The 20,517-nt window shown below is 44.4% G+C and overlaps 1 protein-coding gene across 7 annotated transcripts; it reads right to left on the bottom strand.

Moving 5' to 3' along the window:
* Positions 1 to 97: 97 nt before the first annotated feature.
* Positions 98 to 20,502, bottom strand: tdrd7b (tudor domain containing 7 b). Of its 7 annotated transcripts, XM_023820983.2 has the most exons (18): positions 19,406 to 19,909; positions 18,975 to 19,060; positions 18,538 to 18,745; positions 17,371 to 17,515; positions 13,421 to 13,628; positions 10,078 to 10,160; positions 9,405 to 9,628; positions 8,373 to 8,953; positions 7,393 to 7,582; positions 7,193 to 7,304; positions 6,651 to 6,853; positions 6,388 to 6,522; positions 5,809 to 5,892; positions 5,084 to 5,218; positions 4,473 to 4,583; positions 2,339 to 2,796; positions 1,581 to 1,741; positions 98 to 876 (listed from the first exon to the last, which is right to left on the bottom strand). In XM_023820983.2, exons 3-18 carry the CDS (start codon positions 18,742 to 18,744, stop codon positions 656 to 658), a joined length of 3,258 nt encoding a protein of 1,085 aa, XP_023676751.1. In that variant the 5' UTR covers position 18,745; positions 18,975 to 19,060; positions 19,406 to 19,909; the 3' UTR covers positions 98 to 655. The 7 variants fall into 7 exon arrangements, with proteins under 7 accessions (XP_023676751.1, XP_023676750.1, XP_023676752.1 ...); XM_023820982.2 differs by lacking the exons at positions 18,975 to 19,060; positions 19,406 to 19,909 and adding an exon at positions 20,254 to 20,502; XM_023820984.2 differs by lacking the exons at positions 18,975 to 19,060; positions 19,406 to 19,909 and adding an exon at positions 20,027 to 20,179.
* Positions 20,503 to 20,517: the final 15 nt, after the last annotated feature.

Here is a 20,517-nt window from a genome sequence, read left to right as displayed (position 1 = left end):
CGCGCGCGCGCACACACCCCCACCCACAAGGGCACACATAAAACAGACATTCAGTAGCTGTTCTTTCTGGGCATGTAGCAAAACGCAGGGAGAAGTATTTTCACAAAATTTATTTTTATTTCACTCTAGAAATTCGGTCAACCATTAAATAAACCCTTCACAACAAACAAAGCAGTGCAAATTTAAATACAACGCAGCCTTTCCATTCAAGCTTCAAGGAAATAGGCAATGACCTGAAAAGCAGGAACTATATTATCCAAACATCCATAAATTAGTTTCACAATAGATTCAAGTTGCTGTAGTTTTGTAGTAATAAATTTAAGACAGCACTAAACAGCTGGAAGTCAAAAGGCTTCATAGTATAAAGCAAACAAAGGATTTTTTTCCCCACCTTTATATACCTCCATGAACACAAGCTGCATATTATATATATGTATAAAAAAAACAAACTAAATATTGTAAACTTTATCACTTTGAACATTGAGTTCATTTTAGCATGTTTAGTACTATGTGAACAGATCCACACTTAATTAAGCAGGAAACATCGCGGGAGAGCCTGAACTTCCCATGTTGCAGTGCCGAGCTCAGATGGAGCTACAGTTTAGCATGTGCAGGAAAATCCAACAAGGACTCTGCTGATAGGGGCCAGGCTGTGTTATGCCGGCTTGCTAAGTTCCTCCGCAAACTCGGACATGAGGTCATGCACCCAGATGTCTCTGTCTTCCTGACTGGTGTCCACCAGGTATGCCACCACCTTCCGGTCCCAGGGCTGGGCTGCCTCATGCACCACCTCGATCTGGGCAACCAGCGCCTTCTTCTCCACATGGTTCCTGAACACCATGGAAGCTTCTTCTGACCACTGTAGAGGTTTGATTCCTGTGGGAATAGGGGTCAGTGAAACTGGTCAGGAAAAGCAGATTTTCACTTATAAAGTTCAAGACACCAGGCTTGAAATCACAACTACTGTGGGGAAAAGTAATTGCTATTACTACTGGGCACCACAAGGGGGAACCCTTCAAGATCTTGCAGACCCGACAAGAGCACTTGATCAGCAACGTCCTATGTTTAATATATTGTAGACAGATGTGACCATTTCAGGTCAAGGAGGTAAAAATCCAGACCGAGATTTTGTATCAGCCAACCAGTTGAGTATAGAGTCGCAGAGTACTTAACCAGTTGGTTGAAACAAAATCTTGGTTTAGATCTTAAACTTTCTGGACCTGAAATGTGCACCGCTGAATAGAGAACAGAGGTACCCAACCTTGCGATGTCTATGGATCAATACAAAAATTTCATACCGTTAAGATGATCCGGGGTGCATTGGGGGGGGTGGTTCACTTACGAGCAATTTCATAAGTTTGGCCATTTTAATTTTTTCAGATGCGCAAACATGAGGGGTTGTTAAAAATTTCAAAAACCTTTGTTGTTCCACAGCCTGGTAGAATATTGGCCTTGGACCGGTGACAATCCACAGACAGGATTGGGGACCACTAGAGTGCAGTATATACTAAAGCTGCATTTAGTAATTATAGAAGGCACGCAGCCATGCCTAATCACCAGACCACCCAGGGCATCCTTACCAGCCAGCTGCGCCGTGATTCCCTGGAAGGGAAGCTGGCGGAACTCGCTGATGAGTGGCTGCAGTTTGGTGCAGCTGACCAGCTCGTGTTTGCCGTAGTCCAGCTCGTACACAGACACCAGGCCATTGGTTAGGATGCACTTCACGAGCACACGGTGCCAGCTGAGAGGACAAGCGGGGACAAAAGGAGACTGGGTTAGCATCTCACAGGGCATGGGTGCGGCTAGAAGGAGCAGGCACCATCTGCGGACACAAGTTCTCTCTGAGAGGGAAAGCAGAAAGCCTGCAGGAAAAACAGAAATACTACAACAAAAAAAATCTATGTTCTGTATCACAAAACAAAGATTTTTGTTTTTCACTGTTCAGTACAAGACTACTAAGTCGTCAAAAATACTTCATTTAGAAACACCACTTCCTATATAGACCTTGGTTCCACGCACAAACCTCACACTGGCGAAACAGCTTCCAAGTAATCAGGAAAAGTAGTAAAACAAAATTAAGCTGGGGCTTCCTCATTTTTGCGTGAAGGCAGTCTATCACTATTCAAAAACAGCAGTGTGACTAATTTCTTGTCAAGCCAAAATTTATATACTTAATACAAATAAACATATTTGAATTTATACTGATGTCGCAGCAGCTTATATTAATTGTAGGAAAGAGTGGGCTATGAATAAAGGAAACAGAAATATTCATGTACACCCTGTTGTAAATCTCACCAGTGTTTGTGCATTGGTACTAAGCCAAGGACTTGCTACTCACTTGTTCTCCACTTTGGCAGCATAGATCTGGTTCTTCTCCACACTGACTGGCCTCTCCTCAGTTTTGTTATAATACAGGATCATCTCTCCCATCAGGACCACCAACTTGTACTGCTCCTTCCAGGGCTGCAGCACGAAGTGGCCCGGATGGCAGGCCACCGACACATACATGTCTATGTTTTGCCCCAAGGGTGGCAGTTCTAGCATCGGGGGAAGCTGGAGATCAGGGGCGTGCTGGCTGCTCCTGAGCTGAGGGCTAGCCCTGCCGTCACTGGGGAGTGTGGCCGGGCGACTGGGCTTCTTGCCAGGACCACGGCTGCCCAGAAACACATCCTTCTGATGCTTCCACAGGTCCGTGTCAGCGACCTGCTGGTTGACACTACGTCCCGTGTCGTAAAAGTCCTTGGAGGTGAACAAATAGATGTGCACTAGTCTTTTGGCCTCATCCACTTTAGCGATCTGTTAGGTGAAAGATGTTACACAAAGATTAATGTGTTCCATTTCTGAAGTTAACCAAGGCTGAATAACTGGGAAAACAAAACAATATTCTTTTTCACTTTTGCTCTGTAAGTCCCTATAAGTTTCTGCAATTACATTCTGATTTTCTGCTGTACTATACCGACTTATACTACAGCTGACCACTGAGCGTCACCACAAGTTGCTTATGCAAATGTAATCCAAGTCACCGTAGCATTCCCAGGGACACGGGAGGCTAAATAGAATGAGCCAGGGAGAAAGTCACGTGACTGGATCCTGACAGTTCCAGTCACATGATGCTTTCAGGCAGGGCCTCACAGTATCATCATAATTATGACTCATCATCCTTTATTGTACCATTGGGGAAAGAGTTTAAATGGTATTATTGGAATTAGCGATGGGTGATCCACATTTTTTCAGTTCCGATCCGATTCCAATACACAATTGCTGATACCGATACAGATTCCGATACAAGAGCTCTTTTTACTTTGTTATACTTTATATATTAATTTTTTTTAAGCTAGTAAATACAGATGGAAAAAATGTATGACAAAAAATATTTAATTAGGCTACTACAAACGTACATAACGTACTGTTCCACCTTGTTTGTTTTAAGCGTTTTTGAGGCATTTGCAGTTCAATATTTTCAAAGCAAGTATACACAAGTGGCGAATGCTTAAAATTTTAACACACTTTTTCTCCCATTGGCTTCAGCGCAGTTACACTTTGTTGCGATGGCAGCCCCTCTTGTATCACAAGCTGCAGCGAATTCGCAAAACAGTCCAATTAAGTTAGCGACTCCCAAATCATCCATTGCTTTGTTTTGTCTCGCAGTTGCGTGTGCTTTAACTGGGATTGTCCATTAAACGCTATTCCCACCTCAAAACTTTATTTTACATAGATTGCAAATCGCTGTGCTACTGGTTTCTGTTAAAAGTGTAAAATACTCCCAGATCGTCACATCTTATCTTACACTCCTCGTACTGCGAAGGGTATGCGCATGACATCACAGCAGGCAGAAGTCACTGTACTCACACCCACTGAGTAGCAAAAAAGACTGAGGGGCAGCGTTAGCATTCGATTTGAATGCCCCAAAAAAACACATGTAAAATGGGAAAGAGCTGTTGTGCGACTGATTGCCAAAAACTAAATAAGTATAGGACATGGATCGGTCACGCATGGCCGATACCTGATCCGTCAAATAGGTCTGGATCGGCATTGATACCGATCTGAATATCGGTATCGGTGCATCTCTAATTGGAATGACAAAATAGCTCATGAACAACTGGTTCATTTACCAAGTAAATAGCAGCCTCTGGTTATATATGCTAAATACTAGTGATGGCCAAATGAAGCTTCATGAACCAAATGCTGTATTTTCTGGTACCACTAGATGGTGCTCCCCATTCAAAAAATGGCTCAATTCATGCCCCAAAGCAAACCAAGAGCACTATCTAATGGGGGCCAAAAAAAATACAGAAAATAGTTCACGAAGTTTCATGTGGCCCATCACTACTAAATACACATCATTTGGTTTATTTGGGAAAGAGGACAATGAGGGCCCTTGGTAAATATAGCCTAGCATAGATGTGATACAGAGGCATTGTGGGTACAGAGCACATGCAGACGCACAACACTGATACAATGGGAGTACTGGCCTTGATGCTGCACTCCGTGGAGCCCAGCACAGCATCCCTCAACCAAAGCACGGCATCTGGGGTCCAGGAGCCCACCTCGAGTGGCAGCCCGGTCAGACTGCACTTCAGAGCCTGCCGGGGAGAGAAACCCTTCACAGTCATGGCCGGGGATGGGGGCAGAGTCACCATACAGGACCAAGGTCACATGCCAGCACTGCCACTGACTATTGCTGATTACTTAGCCACAAGAGATACATACCCCAATACAGATTATGGGATGATCATAGTCATCGCTATACCTGCTCATGAAGAGCCCAGTAGAGCTTTTGGATTTACATAATACCTCCGGAATAACTGGAGGCCAGAAGGTGACTGATAACCGACTACTTTCCAGTGCCTTACTGAAATGTTCATATTCGAGTAACTTGTACCCAAAACCCCCAATTAATTTGATGTCACATACTGTAAGAACATAAGAAATTTACAAACGAGAGGGGGCCATTAAATGACAGCTGACCCCAGTCCCCCAAGAAATAGGTAAATAGTAATAAAACACAGAAAGGTTGTACTGATAATTCTGACAGCCTGGCGATCAGGCTGCCCAATTAGCCTCCATGTCACAATCAGCTTACCTGAGGTGGGATGGCTACAAGCTCCCGCAGGAAGGGGGGCGGGACCTCCCGCAGCTCAATGACCTCCACTGAAGCGGGGACACCCACGTCCACAAACTGGATGTCCAACACACGGCTGCCGTGCAAGTTGGTGATCTGGGACAGGACGACAAGGCGTATCTCCTATAGTGCCATTTGTACGGCTACATTAAAATACAAATCATACAGTAGGCCGCCTGTATCTGCAGTTTACCTCAGTCCAAAAAAAAAGTTAAATACGTAACAGCATGTTTTTTCATTATTTCTTCGTCCTTTGAGGGGTATAAAAAGCCTGATTATATTGCTCATTTATTTGTTGATACATGATAGAGCAATGAAAAAATATCTCTCAAGAATTAGGCTAAAATGTTAGAATCCCTTTTATTCGAGAGCACAGTACTGTATAATAAAGTATAATGTACTTTATTACTACTGTATTTAATGTTGTTAATGTCTCACTGTGCGTAATTTATCAGTTGCCATATGTATGCACAGGAAAATCACAGTATAAGTGAGGTCTGCGGATGGTTCACTATTATCCACAATTTTGGCCATCCACGGTAGGTCTTGGAACGCATTACCCGCAAATATGAGGGGATCACTGTATATAGAATGCCCCCTTTCTATGTGCATGGGAAAATAAGTGTGTAAAACAACAGGTAAGCTATTTCCTCTGTTTGCAGTGCCCCCCCAATAGGATTGCTCACCTCCACTCGAGACCATTTGCCTTTATATCGGGCCAGACAGAATTTTCCGCAGAAAGGCCTGGACACCAGAAACTCTGACGTCACCTGGCACACAGGAGAACAGGTCAGACCAACAAGTGATCAAACTTGACTGTAATTCAAACACCGCCAAAAGGACTTGGAAGAACGTCTGAGGTCAAAAATCACCCTCGAGCAATTTCACTGTACCATGCTGCCAAAGAAACGACCCGGACGCAGAGAAATGCTGTGTACTCGACAGTACAGACTGCTTCCCGTCGATCAAAACCGCAAATCCCAAATCGAGATATTGAACATACAATGAACAATGAACATACAATTTGAACAAGAGAAGCGTCTTGTTCAAATTCAACAGTATGAGCTCAGCAAGATGTTACTGGTTTTTGCAGATGGGTTAGTTCCAGTGTGACCTGAGAGATTATTTCGCCTGCAGTCTCACAGCTTATTAAGGGTATTAACATACCCCATCTGTCTATGCTACATCCACTGCCTGGCCGGCATAAACCTCTGCCGGCCTAAGACCGTGTGCTCGGTCGACGCAGGGCCTAAAACATCTCTTACCTGGGAGTGAAAGTAGGCCTCAGTCTTTTCCAACATTTCTGTCAACTTGGCAAGACCACGTGACGACAACTGGCAATAAATGCTTCCATCAGAGCAAACGTTGGTTACACTGACGTGCATGTGGGTGCTGTTGACCTTCAGAGAAAGCACATACGGTGAAATGCCCCGATACAAAAAAAAAAGACATTAAGCAACGGCTTCTAAACGTGTCATATTAAAGATTCAGGTGACACGTTGGGAGACGATGAAGACTGCCAAGTTACCTCTAAGGTGTTCTCCAAAGACTTGTCCTGCAAGGCTCTCATACAAGCAGCGTTGATGTTGACATCATCATCTTGTGAAGTATCATACAGCACAACCAGGGGTGTGTCCCCCCTCTCCAGGATCTCAGCCAAGAGGATCTTTCCACAGGCCATGGTCTCAAACTTCTTAATCACTGGAGGCTCCTGGCAAAACGGCTCTAAGCCTGAAAGCACCCATTTCACTCAGCTGAGAACTATTTTATAAAGTGGCTACTTGCCACCCAAGATCACAGACACATGAATAATTTAACAAGAACAGCACATCATCTAATAAAAGCTTTCAGTTAGTACTTTCTTAAATCCCTTCCACAAGTTAATTTTTGACTGATTTTTTTTTTTTTTTTAAATCAGATAAACATGTTAATTCTGCTTGAGTCTACGCTTTGCCTCTTTATTAAACAAGCTTTGCATAAAAAATATTTGAATGTTAGCACACCTCCCCAGCCCCTTGAAATTTCCCCTTCTCTGTTTAAAAAAAAAGGGATATAACATATACAGCTCACCTGCTAATTTGCATTTAGTGGCCTGGAATGGCAGTCTGAAGAACTTTGGATGTAGTTCCAAAAGTTTGCCAGTGTTGATCACTTCAGAAAACCCGTGATCGACATAAAACACCTGCCAATGAAAAGACTGTAAGCACCCTGACTCAAGGCAGAAGCCGAGGCACGGGCTGGGAGCAGAGGCCCAGTACACTGGCTCTCACCTTGGCCTTGTCACCCATGATCTCATACACTTGTGCGCGAAGGAATTCCTCCTCTTCCTCAGCCTTGACGGCAGCCAGCTGCCCAAGAGCCAGAGGAGAGAGGCGCTTCCTTGTGCTGTCCTGACCATAGAACTCCCGCATTTCATCCTCCAGGGACTCCTGAGCCTGGGAGTAGTCCTTACCAATAAATCTGTGAAGCAACAACAACCATGCAGACCATTTGAATCAACTTCAATGGGAAATCTTCAATTAAAAACGTTACCGTATTACCAAAGCGCTGAAATTCACACTGCTAGGACCCTACCACAAGGTTTTCCCCACACCTGTGCATCCATGCACTAGGGCTGCACGATTGTGGAAAAAATGTGTATTGCGATTCTTTTGCCTAGTATTGAGATCACGATTCTCCGTAACAATTTTTTTTTTTCTCTTAAATTTAAACATTTATTGCACTCAAATTGCAACAGGGAACACATCAAAACATGACTGTGCCAAACATATGATTGATCCAGGACTGGCATATCAACTTCTGACAACAGAAGAATGCAGAATTATGGAACACTTGAGACTCCGGGGAAAAGTAGGAGTGCTTGTTTTGATCTAGCTGATGTAATATAATGCAGAAGAACCGTTGTAATTTCGAAATGAGATCTGCCAATCGAGATTTTTATTTATTTTTTTATTGTGCAGCCCTAGCACGCACATGCACGCATGCACACACACACCTCACCAACCCGCAAAGCAGACAGCTCTTTTAAATCTACACACTCACATACATGACAAAGATGTATGAAGTGTGACATTTGGTGGCAGCTCTTGGTACAGCGATACCGAATAACCCAGTTTTGCTGCATGACAGGTATTTGAATAACTAGCTGATCCTCATCATAACAAGTCTAACAAATTTTAAACATAAGTAAAACTGCAAAATGATAAAGGTCCTATAAGCCGAACTGTAGCTCAATCAATCATGGGCTTGCCTGAGAGTAACGCTGACAGTGCTGGCCACTTCCACCACCAATACAGACGGGTACTCTTCCTCAGGAATTAGGAGAGGGGGTACGGCACTGGGACGGCGAAGCACGTCTTGAGTTGTCTGTGACACGTGCTCTGGCACCACGCGATTCCGATTTTCGTCTACATCTCGCAGAGGGTACAGGATGGCCTTCTTGAGGTTGTCAGGCATTGGATAGTTAACAGTACAGATGTCCTCCAGGACACTGAGGTCATCGAGAACATGCTCGGGGAACCGGATTTTGTAAGTCTCCTGAAAGAGCTTAGGCAGAGCGTTGGCCCAAAGCCCATTGCTGTACTTAGCTAGCAGCTCGCCCAACTTGACCTTGATATCCGGGCTTAAACCCACGGGGGACGACGGGGGAGAAGACAGTGAGGAAGTCGATGGAGAGACCCCGGGGCACATGGAGCTGGACTGATTCCGCATGCTGGGAGATGGCTTGGGGGACGAGGTGGAAGATGGGGACGAGCTGGGTCTGGTCTTGGGCACCTCTTTAGCAGGGTAGAGCAACAGCTCTGCCGGATTGGTGCTACATGGCTTCTCTACCTACACCAAAACAGGTCAGGCACACAGGCCAAACAGCCCTGAATTTCACAAAGAAAGACCTTTCATTCTTCTGATTCAGTTAGTGATCAGCTTGTATGTAAGTTTACATTTACAATTATTTTTATTTTGCAGATATTTTCATCCAAAGCAACATAAGTAAGGAAAGCTTGGGGTCAAATAGCAGAGTCGACCAGTTCCCCTCAAGTAGTAAGAGTTAAGGGCCCTTCTCAAGCACTCAAAGGTGAAATGATTCCTGAGCTAGGCACAGGATTCAAACCCATAACCATCTAGACACAAGCACAGATTTCTACACACTGCACTGTAAGTCGAAACAATATTGTGTAAAGGAGCTTGCTTTGGAGAATTTAGTCATTTGGAACCTTATGTACACCTTTCCAGAAGGTACATTGACAAGAATAATTTAGACACCCTGACACTGATTCAAACTCACCAAACAGACATGAGACCACTGCTCAAGGTCTTTGAGTGCCTCTGTGGGCAGCTCCTGCTTGTACAGCTCACGGTAGAGCTGAGGCAGCTTCGACACCCAGAATCCATTGCTGTATTTATTCAGAATATCCCTAAGACGGTTCTGGACCAACTGCTGATTGTAGCCACTGGACTGGAGTGGTCTGGACTTCCCAGGAGGGACATTCTGGTTTATGTTAGAGGGAGCTGCAAGACAATGAATAGGGCCGAAATGTCTGAAAATGTATCAAGGGATGATTGACAAACACTGGAATTCATTTAGACCAGTGTTTCTCAGTCTGGTCCTCGGGGACCCATAGCCAGTCCACATTTTTGCTCCCTCCCAGCTACCTACCTGGAGCTGGGAGGGAGCAAAAACGTGAACTGTCTGTGGGTCCCCAAGAAGCAGATTGGGAAACACTGATTTAGATAACTGACTAAAGCAACAAAAGTTGATTGAAGACAAAATAGCAGTGACCAAAAAAACCCAGGGGATCAAGTCCTTTTACCTACCATGATTTCTGCTGATTTTATTGCAGAAGAAAAATAATTTTAGGAGCAGGCTGCTGTTGTGGTCATAACAGGCCAATGTGATGTCACATGTGCACACTCTCTCACACGTACACACATGAGATGCCCCATCATGTTAATCTTACCACTGGTCTGCGGAAGATTCCTGGACAGGGTCAAATGTACCTCCTTCTGAAACTTCACGGGTAGGGTTATCTTCTTGTCGTACCTAACAGAAAGATAGGATAATCAGTTATGTGGTGAGTGGAGGTACAAAGCCACCACTGCAGGCTGTAGCGAAAGATGTCCAACATAGCCACAGGTATTTTGTGATCTTTACTAAACCTTAAGTTGAGGTTCAAGTATCTTTTGCACTTATGCAAGCAATGAATAAGACTCACCTAAACAACCTGTTTTCTGGATTATGGGAGAAAACTGGAGCGCCCAGAGGAAGCCCACACAGAGCGAATCAGGGGGTGATTCAAGGCCCATCCAGCATGCCTGTGACTCACATCAACACCCTGCTATATTTCCCCTATGCACTGTTGGGCAACGTTTTATGGGCCATTTCAACAATTCTTTATTCATATTTATGACACACACACACAAAGCTCTGCAAGCACAATTTCTGCTTGTACATTTCCTTAAACTTAATTTACATTTGCCTATCAATTAACATTAAAATTCAGCTGGTCCACAGCAGCTCATTGGATTTATAAACCAGTACCTGAAACCTGCATTTTAATGTAGGAGCCTCAGAGAGCGAGAAACACAGGAGTGCCTTGAACAGGACTTTAAATGGTTATCGAACATGCTCTCTGCCCTCTACCCCAATACCACACTCATGACAATCTTCCAGAACTCTTCCTCCCTAGGTTGTAAAGCCATTTTTCCCATTTAGCTGGTTCCCATCGGGACTCTCTAACCCACCATAAACAAAAACAAATCACTGAACCACCAACTAACACTTCTGTGGTCTTTAAAATTAAAGTTGCATGAGGTAAAACGACCAGGAGGGACATTTTTCCTGTCCTACAGTACAACATTACCCTCTATACAACAGACCTCTGCAGAGGGACAAAGAAATTTAACAGCTTACAAGACAGCTAGAAACCCAAAAGGAACGTTATTTATTGCTGATTTAGGTAGGCTTGTGGCTTTGGATACGGCCACAACTACACGCAATGACTAGAAAGCCAGCTTCTGCACCGGCCCTGTGATGTGCTGATTCACAGGATATCGATACAGGACAGTTTCTCACTATGTTAAATAGAGGGATTACAGACCCTTTGTCATGCTTTCTGATGGACCTTTGTTTTTCTGCTGCTCAGGGAAATGCGCCCCATTGTATCTTTCGGGCACCTCCTACAGCGGGTCGGATAGGGTACCCCAAACAATATACCCAAAACAGCCAGTGAGGTCAGTTGCTTTCTCTAGCTGGGGACCGTGCCAGGCTATAAAGGCACCCCCCCCCACCCCCAGCGTGACATGCTGAATAAGCAGGACAACGGCAGTGCAGGGGGGTTCCAAACTCATTAAGGGTGTAAGTGTGTAAGAGAGGGACTCAGCCAGGTTCCAAATTGGGCCCAATTTCTGTTGGGGGGCCTGGTGCCATCATCAAGCCTCATTGCCTGCTGTCTGGGAACAGCTAACCTTCACTGGTATACAGAAAGTTGAATAGCAATAGCAATCTGGGGAAATCGCACAGGGAGACAGCCAGGAGGAGTGTACCTTTAGGTTTACACCCAGGTTATTCTCGTTAATCACAATGTAAGTCCTGTGTAGGAGGGACATGAGCCAAGTCTGAATTTTATTAAAGTATGGACCAGGCTGTAGTTCACTGACAGTAAAAACCAAGTGGAAATAAAGCTATATCTCCAAGTGCAAAGTTCATGCACTGCTCCAGACCAAAACCAGAACCTGCTCAGCAGATCACCAACTAATTCTCTGTACTGCGACATGTGTGCCTCACTTCCACACCAAGAGTCAACGATGATCTGTATGCCCCACCGCAACAGGGACAGCTCCATCTAACTGTCCCATTTCATTGGGCTACAGGGGTTTCCAGACACGGCCAGAGCGTGCGAATGCACAGTGGCTGTTGCACACGAAATACCGGGAATGGGGCTATCAAACCCATGGCATCAGGGAGTAGAGCAATTGAAAAGGTCTACTTGTCAGCATTCCTGTCAGAGCAGCACCATCAGGGATCCACTCCAGTTAGCCTAATGAAGACCAGAGAGGCTTTTGCAAAATGTGGAAACTTGCAAATTCCTCTCGTATTACCCTGACATCAACAGATACCTCAGCTCAAAACACTCAGGGGCAAGAACTACAATAAACTCAATATGGTTCAGTGAGACCAAGGGTCTTTAATTCCGGTCCTAGAGCGCTGGTCAGTCAATTGGACTTTCAATTCCAATTGAGCAATAAAGTAATGTACTGAGCTAATTATGTCCCTAGTTGAATCTCTTTGGCCTTCTCTTACCGTACTGCAGCTGTCAGTGGTTCTGGAACATTAAAATCAAAGAGTCAGGAGTTCGGAATCAACATAAGTTGGCAAGGTACTGTTCATCATTCTAAAGAATAAGATACTACTGGGACATGTAGAGACAAGCATTTTGAGTAGGTATGGGGGAAATGAAGCTTAAAAACAGGCACTTGGGGGGGAATGACCAACTGCATCATAAAGTAATCAATGAGAAGCAGGCTGACAGCAACCAAACTGAAGCCTCTCTCTTCCATCACTGGAGTACTGAATGCTTGCTTTTCCATTTCAGGAGTCAAGGTCAAAGAAATAATGCATTATTTCTAAGGTGCATCTGACAAAATAATTCAGCCATATATACATACTAAAAACAAATACTAAAAAAATGCATAATAATGTTTTTCCACAGTATTGGTCAATAATCACCCACCAATTGCACCCAAGATGGATTGCACTACCGTGTTTCCAAACTTAGAGAGAGAAACGCAAGAGTGCCCTTGCAAATTCCTTCATGTTGCTCTGACAGGAACGCATGTGTTCACTCTGAAAAGGTGACAACGCTAACGAAGCCAGGTCTGTCTAAATTCACATCTAGGAAGGTTGCCATATGCTTGATGAGTTGTCCTCCTTGTATAACTCAAATAATTTCATGTGTATACAGGTCTTAAAGAGGAGGTCTATACAGGCACTCAGTTGCCTGTTTTTATTGACAATCATTCTCTGGGACCTTTCAGAGCCTTTAGAAACAAGAGAGAGCAGTGAAGCATCTTTAAATCTAGCTGCATATTTCCCAGTCCATAAGTGAGACGTGTAATGCAGCCCACACCCAGTTAGGGTTAGTAGAGGTTAGTATTAAATCACTTCCTGTGAGGAATTTTGGGGGGGAAAAAAAACAGTAATTGTCTGCTGTAGTGCAATCTTTTAGACTATCAGATAACAAGTAGGCCTTTTAAGCTGAAGATCATCAGGAAGAGGTATCACAGACTGTTCCCTTCACTCACTTGTCACCCGGTATGGGAGGCTTCCTTATCTGAATTGGGGGGGCCTTGTTCTGGGCAGCGCTGACCCGCCCGTCAGGTTGGGTGTCCCTCATGGATACCTGCCGGAAGTCCCCTGGGCCCCCGAGACGGCTGCTCAAGGACAGGCGTGTCATTCCCTGTCCAGCATGACCCATGTGGTCTGGCTGGCGAAGGGATGTCCTCGGCTTGGCTGCAGAAGACGAAATATAGAAGGGGACATTATGTGGAGTGCTGGCACAGCATGGGCATACTCATAACTATACTTGTGGAGAACTGACACTCCTTATAATGTAGTTAATCTATCCATCCATTGTCTGTACCTGCTTCACCTATTAAGGTTTGCGGCGGGTTTGGAGTCCATCCCAGAAGCTAACTCCAAATTAAATGTCAAATTTCTGCAATAGCATATTTAAAAATAAAAAATACATTTTGAAATCTCCAAGAAAGGCAAAATTTCATTCCCACGAAATACCACACACTAGGGGTGTGCGATTTGACGATATTACATCGTAAACTATTAAAATGTGTCCTCGATCTGCCTTTACGGAGAGATTGTTAGTATTGCGTTACAGAGCACATTCTATTAGATGCAGTTCTACGGTACATACACGCATCCAAGGCTGTTTTGACAGTCAAATTCATTTCGACACACCAATCAACTGGTAATAGGAGCATAGCTAAAAGTATGTAGTGCCTTGGATTTCATCCTCTCTCATCCCAAGATGCAACGTGCAACATACAACACATTCCCTATTTGGCAATGCGCTGGTATGGACAACATGGAGGAGTTGATTCCTAAAATTCAACATTTGTAATATGGAACTTCCTTGGATTTTCCAAAACTGACGCGGCACAAACAGTGATTTGCAAAATGACAAACCTTTCTTACCACCTCAAAAGAAAACACCTGAAACAATGTTGATTATGTTTTTATTTTCAATTTTGTTACCTTATAAGGCTATATTTTTTGGTTGTACTGTTCAGTTGTACTGTTCAGTAAATGGCAAGAGAGTCTTAAAAACCAACATAAAAAAGAATCATAAGATCGTGATCCTGCCTGAAAAAAATTATTACAAAAAAAATGTAAATGTAAATTGCATGCAAGTGAAGGACCAAAAACACCTAAAAAGACAAGTAGTCATTTTAAGCAGCAGCACAAGATGCAATAACAGAGCACCAGCAATACATCACCTTTAAGAGCTGACAAGTTTTTTTTTTTTTTTAGAAAAAAAAAAACCATTTCACAGTCTGAGGCTGCAAGAGAGAGCATGAAATCAGCTGACTGCAAACTGTCAGTCCAGCAGCATCCCAGCAGTACTGCTGCTCTGTGCTCCCGTCGGCCCGGTGACAAGCTCAGACTAACCCCCCCTCCCAATATAAAAACACAAATAAATCGCCTCTGCCTGCCACGGTCCTACAAGTACTACCCACTGAAATGCTTGTTTGTTCACCTTCCCTCTGTGCACTGGGGCTGGCAATCAGACAGGATGATTTTACAGTCTTGATTTAAGAGCAAAATCGATAGCGCTTTCCAATGAACCACAAAAGCACAGCGAGGGACGGGGCAGCTTGGGCCGCCCCCAAACGCTACACTGGCAGACAGGCAAGATTCTCCCCAAAAAGCAGCAAACACAGACATCCTCCTTTTTGCTGCATCACACCCGATCGGAAATGTCATTACCAAGCTGTGTGATATCCAGGCAACAGCGACTGAATGGAGCATCTGGCCTCATACCAGAACTTTATTCATAAGTTCCTGTACATTGGCAAATCCCTCAAAGGAACATTGAAATAGGACAGATTCCTGTACTAGCTATTTTCGTACCTAAAGTTGCACCAGGAACTATTGCATAATGCACAGTAAATTATTAAGTTTGATTTTACTTCACCTGGAGGCACTATTCTGGCAATATAACAATGAAATTCAAAGTCTGGCATCAGTACCCCAGATAGGAATGTAAACAGTCACTCGCTACTTCCTCCTTAAAACTGCAGTCCAAGAAACTTCATATTTATAGCGTCAAGGTACAAATAAAATTTTAAGATGGTATAAGGTATGTACCAGTGTGATTAAGGTGTTGATAGGTTAGACCAGTGGTTCCCAAACTGGGGGGCGCAGAGGTATTGGGGAGGGGCGCACCAATGGGATAGCCTCAGGGGCATGTGCCACCTTAAAATAATCTCTTCACAGACTGGACGATTAAACAAATAAAGCAGCGCAACATTACAGTAACAATAAATAAACCACTAACTTACGTGTACTATTAGAGCATTTATGTAATTTATTTAAACTTTATTTTACCAGGTAAATTAATTGAAAACCAGTTGATATTCGGGAGAAATAGCAGATAACAATTTGGAACTTACGGGGATACAAGCTTCATACAAACGTCACGTTCTTCAGTCAATAAGGAAAAAGTTGTGTCGTCACGGACGCTGTTCCAGTTTGTTCAGCTGGCTGAGAGGTGCTGTACGATCTGTCTTAAGTCATCTTGCTCTTGCAAGGTTTTTGTACCACGTGACATGGTGACGCATGACGACGTTTTGCAGCGCCAGACAAAAAAATATAAGCACATCATGAAAAACGAGGTTTAAAATTTTCTACATGAAGTGCAGGGAGAGTATCAATTAATGGGTATGATTTAGTGTTGTTTCGTGCTATAGTATAGGCTGAAACCTGCGGTTATCATTAAAAACTAAATGCAGTAATCGTAAGACAAACTTTAATTTGTGTACGCCAATGAATATTAACAGGAATGTTAAATCTGCATTTGCATAATTTCAAATTTATGCTGGACTTTTATTTTTAATTGATTGCTCTTTTTTCTCCCACAGTGGAGAAATTGCACCATTTGTATTTTGTAATTGCATTTGTTTCGCTCAATTAGAAAAGGGGGTTGTATTTCAAATAAAGTTTGAATCTGAACCTGTGTAGTTTGAATGGGGGGGCTCAATAATGTTCCTATCTAGAAAAGGGGGGCCCTGCAGAGAAAGTTTGGGAACCACTGGGTTAGACAGACTTCAACAGTAGGACCTTGATTGATTAAGTACTACCAATAATCACTCATGCAGCACAAACTTAATGTTGGTACTGTTGCAATTGTTTTTACAGTGCAGGATTACATGCGAAGAATTTGTCTGACAGCTTTTTGGAAAAGCGATGTTGAAAGTCTCATCGCGGATGAGATTTTTATTAAGTAGGCAACACCTTTCCAGTGCCCCATTCCCAGATGTCTATAATGGATCACTAAATCCATCTCAAAGCCACACACAAGTGTCACTATGAGATGCATCACAGCGACAAACAAAAACTTTGAAGCATCTTTTAAACAACGGTTTAATTCTCCACCAGCTAACGCCCTGCGATACTTGTGCTGAGCTTCTGTGGAGTCTGGAGTTTGCTATACAGGCGTGGCAATAAAGCACTGGGATTTCGCACAAGCCCGTGTACCATAGCACAGCACTACCATGGCGAAAACAAGTGGATGCAGTCTGCAATCACTGCACTCTGGGCTGCATCCCATGCCAGTAATGAGGCTGAAGAGGATACATTTGAAGGCGTAAGAACTGCATGGGTCTGCCAAAACCTACAGCCCTTTCAGCACTCAATTCAAGTCATATATTTAGGCTTTTATGGACTTCAGTTCATCTAGCTCAAAATCCAATTTACAAATCTATGCTGAACCACTTCAATGCATTTAGTTGTATGTGCAGATCTGGATGCAAAAACGAGAGCCATCGCAGAAGGGATCCTTCTTCACAGCAGATAAAAAATAACTCATCTCAACCCAAAGTGCCAACTGCTACACAGCAGGCTCTTTTATCAGCTGATAAAGACACAACAGCATTTCAAACCACCCTGACTGCAGAATGCACTGACAGGACATTCCCAACAGGCAGGTAGCAAAGACATACGGTGAGCGGAAGTGTACCGTTCAACATGAAGGGTGTCGCTGGTTTCACCCTCATCTGGCAGTTGACAAGCAGGGGGCGGCCAACCTTCTTGGCGTTGCGTTGGCGGGCCACCAGCTGAGCGATGTGGGCCGTCTCCTTGCATACCGCCGCAAAGCAGACCACCTGAGGCAGGGGAGGTGAGGGGACCCTGGGCGTGTTACCAGCACATTGCCTTGCTGCAAATACAGGCCATCTGGCTTTGAAAAAGTGTCGCCCTCTGATCATTTCATGGCATTATTTTATCCAAACAAAACTTTATCTATTAGTAATGAGCATTAATTTAGCAACCTTGCCCAGGGGTACAATTACAGGGTGCTCCCAAAGACTTGAGCCTACAACCTTCTGGTTACAGTCCATTACCTTAACATACTGACTAAGAGAAATCATTACGCAAAAGATTCAACTCCTACCCACTGTTACTGCACTGACCAGACGGCAGGTTTTGAGAATCATATGGTCCGGCTACAAAAACAACAGACGCTTCTAAAAACCATCTGGATCACCGAGAGCTACAAAACACAATCTAATCCAGCATAACAAATAGTAGCCAAAATAATAAAGAGAAAGAAAGAAAAAGCTATTCTTCCTCTGCTATCAGCCAAATTAAGTCATACCTTCCAGTAGTATCTTAAGACAAGTTCGGAATATGGTGTGGTTTATCTGTCTGAGAGACAGCCATCTGCTGTAAGTTCAATGGTAAACTGTACCTGTACCATTTCACAACACCTCTAATGACTTTAATCACACCAGCCATCTGCTGATCGAAAACTAAAATGGTGCCTTTCATCAGAGTGCCAGCCATCAATTTCAGGAGGTCCCAAGCCAGCACATGTCAAGGTAGAGTATGGGGGTTGGGGTGTTCATGCACATCTGTATAAACCTCTTACAATAGTAGGCAGCAGAACTTTCTGGAATGCCAGAGCCTTCTGTTAAAGTGACCATGAGGGAACTGGTAAGGCCAGACAAACCGGTTATGTCAAACTGAGGATCAGCTGAATCTGGGTAACAGAATGACGAGCTGGCAAAAATACCAGTCAGCCCTGTGATCCCAACTCTGGACCAGAGCCGGCCCCGCTGGAGAACAAGGCATCTGATCTATGGTGACTCAGTGCCTGTCAGTCCAGTGGGATGTAGGTCCTGCTCACCTCTCCTGTCCGGCTACGTTCCATCTTGACCACCGACGGCATGCTGTTCAGGAAGCTGTCCAGCGAGGGATAGCCCATCTGCTTGTAAGGGATAAACTCGCCCGTCAGGGACTTGTACTCGGACTGCAGCCGTGACAGCGACACGCCATTCTTGTTGGACTGCAACACAGCCCTGAGCATCTTCTTCAACAGCTCCACATCCGACATCCTGGAGGACACCAACGACATCTCCGTGCTTAACATCTGTAATGAGCTCTGCAATGGCCACAATGGCTGTTAAAGGCTAGCATGGGCACTCTGTATTCATACTGATCAAGGCCTAGAAATCGTGTTTGTTAAACTTAATTTAATTAAGTAAGTAAATGTATATTATGCTCACTCTGCTTTATACAATTTATGTAATAAAATTTCAGTTCTATTACAGGTTTTGTGAATACCTCAGGATCGTTCTTTCAAGCTGCCCTGGTCCTTGCCCAATGTTTTATTACTACAGTCGACTAACTGCAATTTTTTTTTCCAGCGTCTAAATACATGTAATAAAGTTACTGACAAGTAATCCCAAGTTATTATTATTATCTACCACTCGAAAATAAAACTTAGGCTCGCAGGGGGTAAAGTTCCTGTGGACCATTAAGCTCAGTTTCCTCGTAGGAGCCCTGCAAACATCTTACACTCGGTTACAACTAATCCCACGTCTACACTTTTCAAACTTGCTTTAAAAAAGTTCTCAAATTAAAACGCGCAATAAAATAACCGCGCAACCGACTTAGCAATAAGCAAACTGCAGCATCGCCATAACAAAGTCTGTCGTTATTCTGTTAAGCAAGCCAAACAACGGGCTGTCATGGTTTATTTGTCAGTAATTTACCCCTTTATCTTCGAAAACACAGACTTTAATGCCGTCGAACGAGAATAAACAGGGGAAACGATTCACTTTTGTTTTTGGAGACGGAGAGTATTAAACTCCTCGGTGATCAGCGAAAACCTGTCGCTGCGTTTTGGCCTCATCCTAAATAAACACACATATATATCATTCCATTTTCCTAGGGCGAGACCAGGACCAAAATATTACATAATAGCGTGTACACGGGCGAGAAATGAAACTATACTGTAAACGAAACCGAAAATTGATCATTATTATAGCTATCGGTATTAAAGAAATCAGGCTTCGTGTGAGTCACTTGAAGCGCGCGGGCTGTCCATAGAAATGTCAGTTGGTTTAATTTGAATAAATTTCTTCTTTCTGGTTTGGTTTTTGCGTAATTAGTTAATTTGACCCGATTTCGCGGGACTGGAAGCCGGGAGAGACTGCGCCTTTACTGTCTCCCGGACGCTTCGCTCCGGTGTAAACGCAGCAGCTCCGGCGCTAAAAAGCGACGCGCTTAACGGTCAATATTCGATAAATAACAAACACAAGTGCGCTGTTATAAAAGAAAGGAAAATATCTGTCCGAGTACGGCTGGGTAGCAGCCCGCCGCCCTGCGCCTACCTGCCCCGTTCGCTCTGATCCACACTGCTACCCCAGTTACCTGCGCCGTGTAACTGGGGCACTCGGTACCGGAGACGCCAGCCTTCCGCCCTCCGCCTCCCTAATGCCGTCAGTCTGCGGCGGCGTCGGCGGTGCCACAAACGGGCGCGTCGGACCGCGAGCGGACGCGTACGTCTCGGTGATTTAATGCGGCGGCCCGTCCGAACACTTTCGCCAAACTTTCTCACCTGTGCTGGGGCGGCGAGGGAGAGATGCACTCCCGTCACTTTTGCTACGGTTGTCAGGTTCGCCTCGTCACTCGCCGCTTCGTTTGCCGTCTCCCCTCGCACTGCTCCGCAGACGCTCGCTTTGACCGATTCACCGGCGCCGGTCAGACCGCTGTGAAGTAGCCGCCAGGGCGCAGGCGCTGCGGCTGGGCTGGCACTGCGGCAGCGGGCGGCTGTTTGGGATCGATCGCGGCTTGAATTGCCGGGTTGCCAACTCTCGCGTGT

This window comes from Paramormyrops kingsleyae, chromosome 12, assembly GCF_048594095.1.
Source record: "Paramormyrops kingsleyae isolate MSU_618 chromosome 12, PKINGS_0.4, whole genome shotgun sequence".
Classification (NCBI taxonomy): domain Eukaryota; kingdom Metazoa; phylum Chordata; class Actinopteri; order Osteoglossiformes; family Mormyridae; genus Paramormyrops; species Paramormyrops kingsleyae.
Note: the sequence above shows the minus strand (reverse complement) of the source record. Positions and strands in the feature narration are given on the sequence as shown.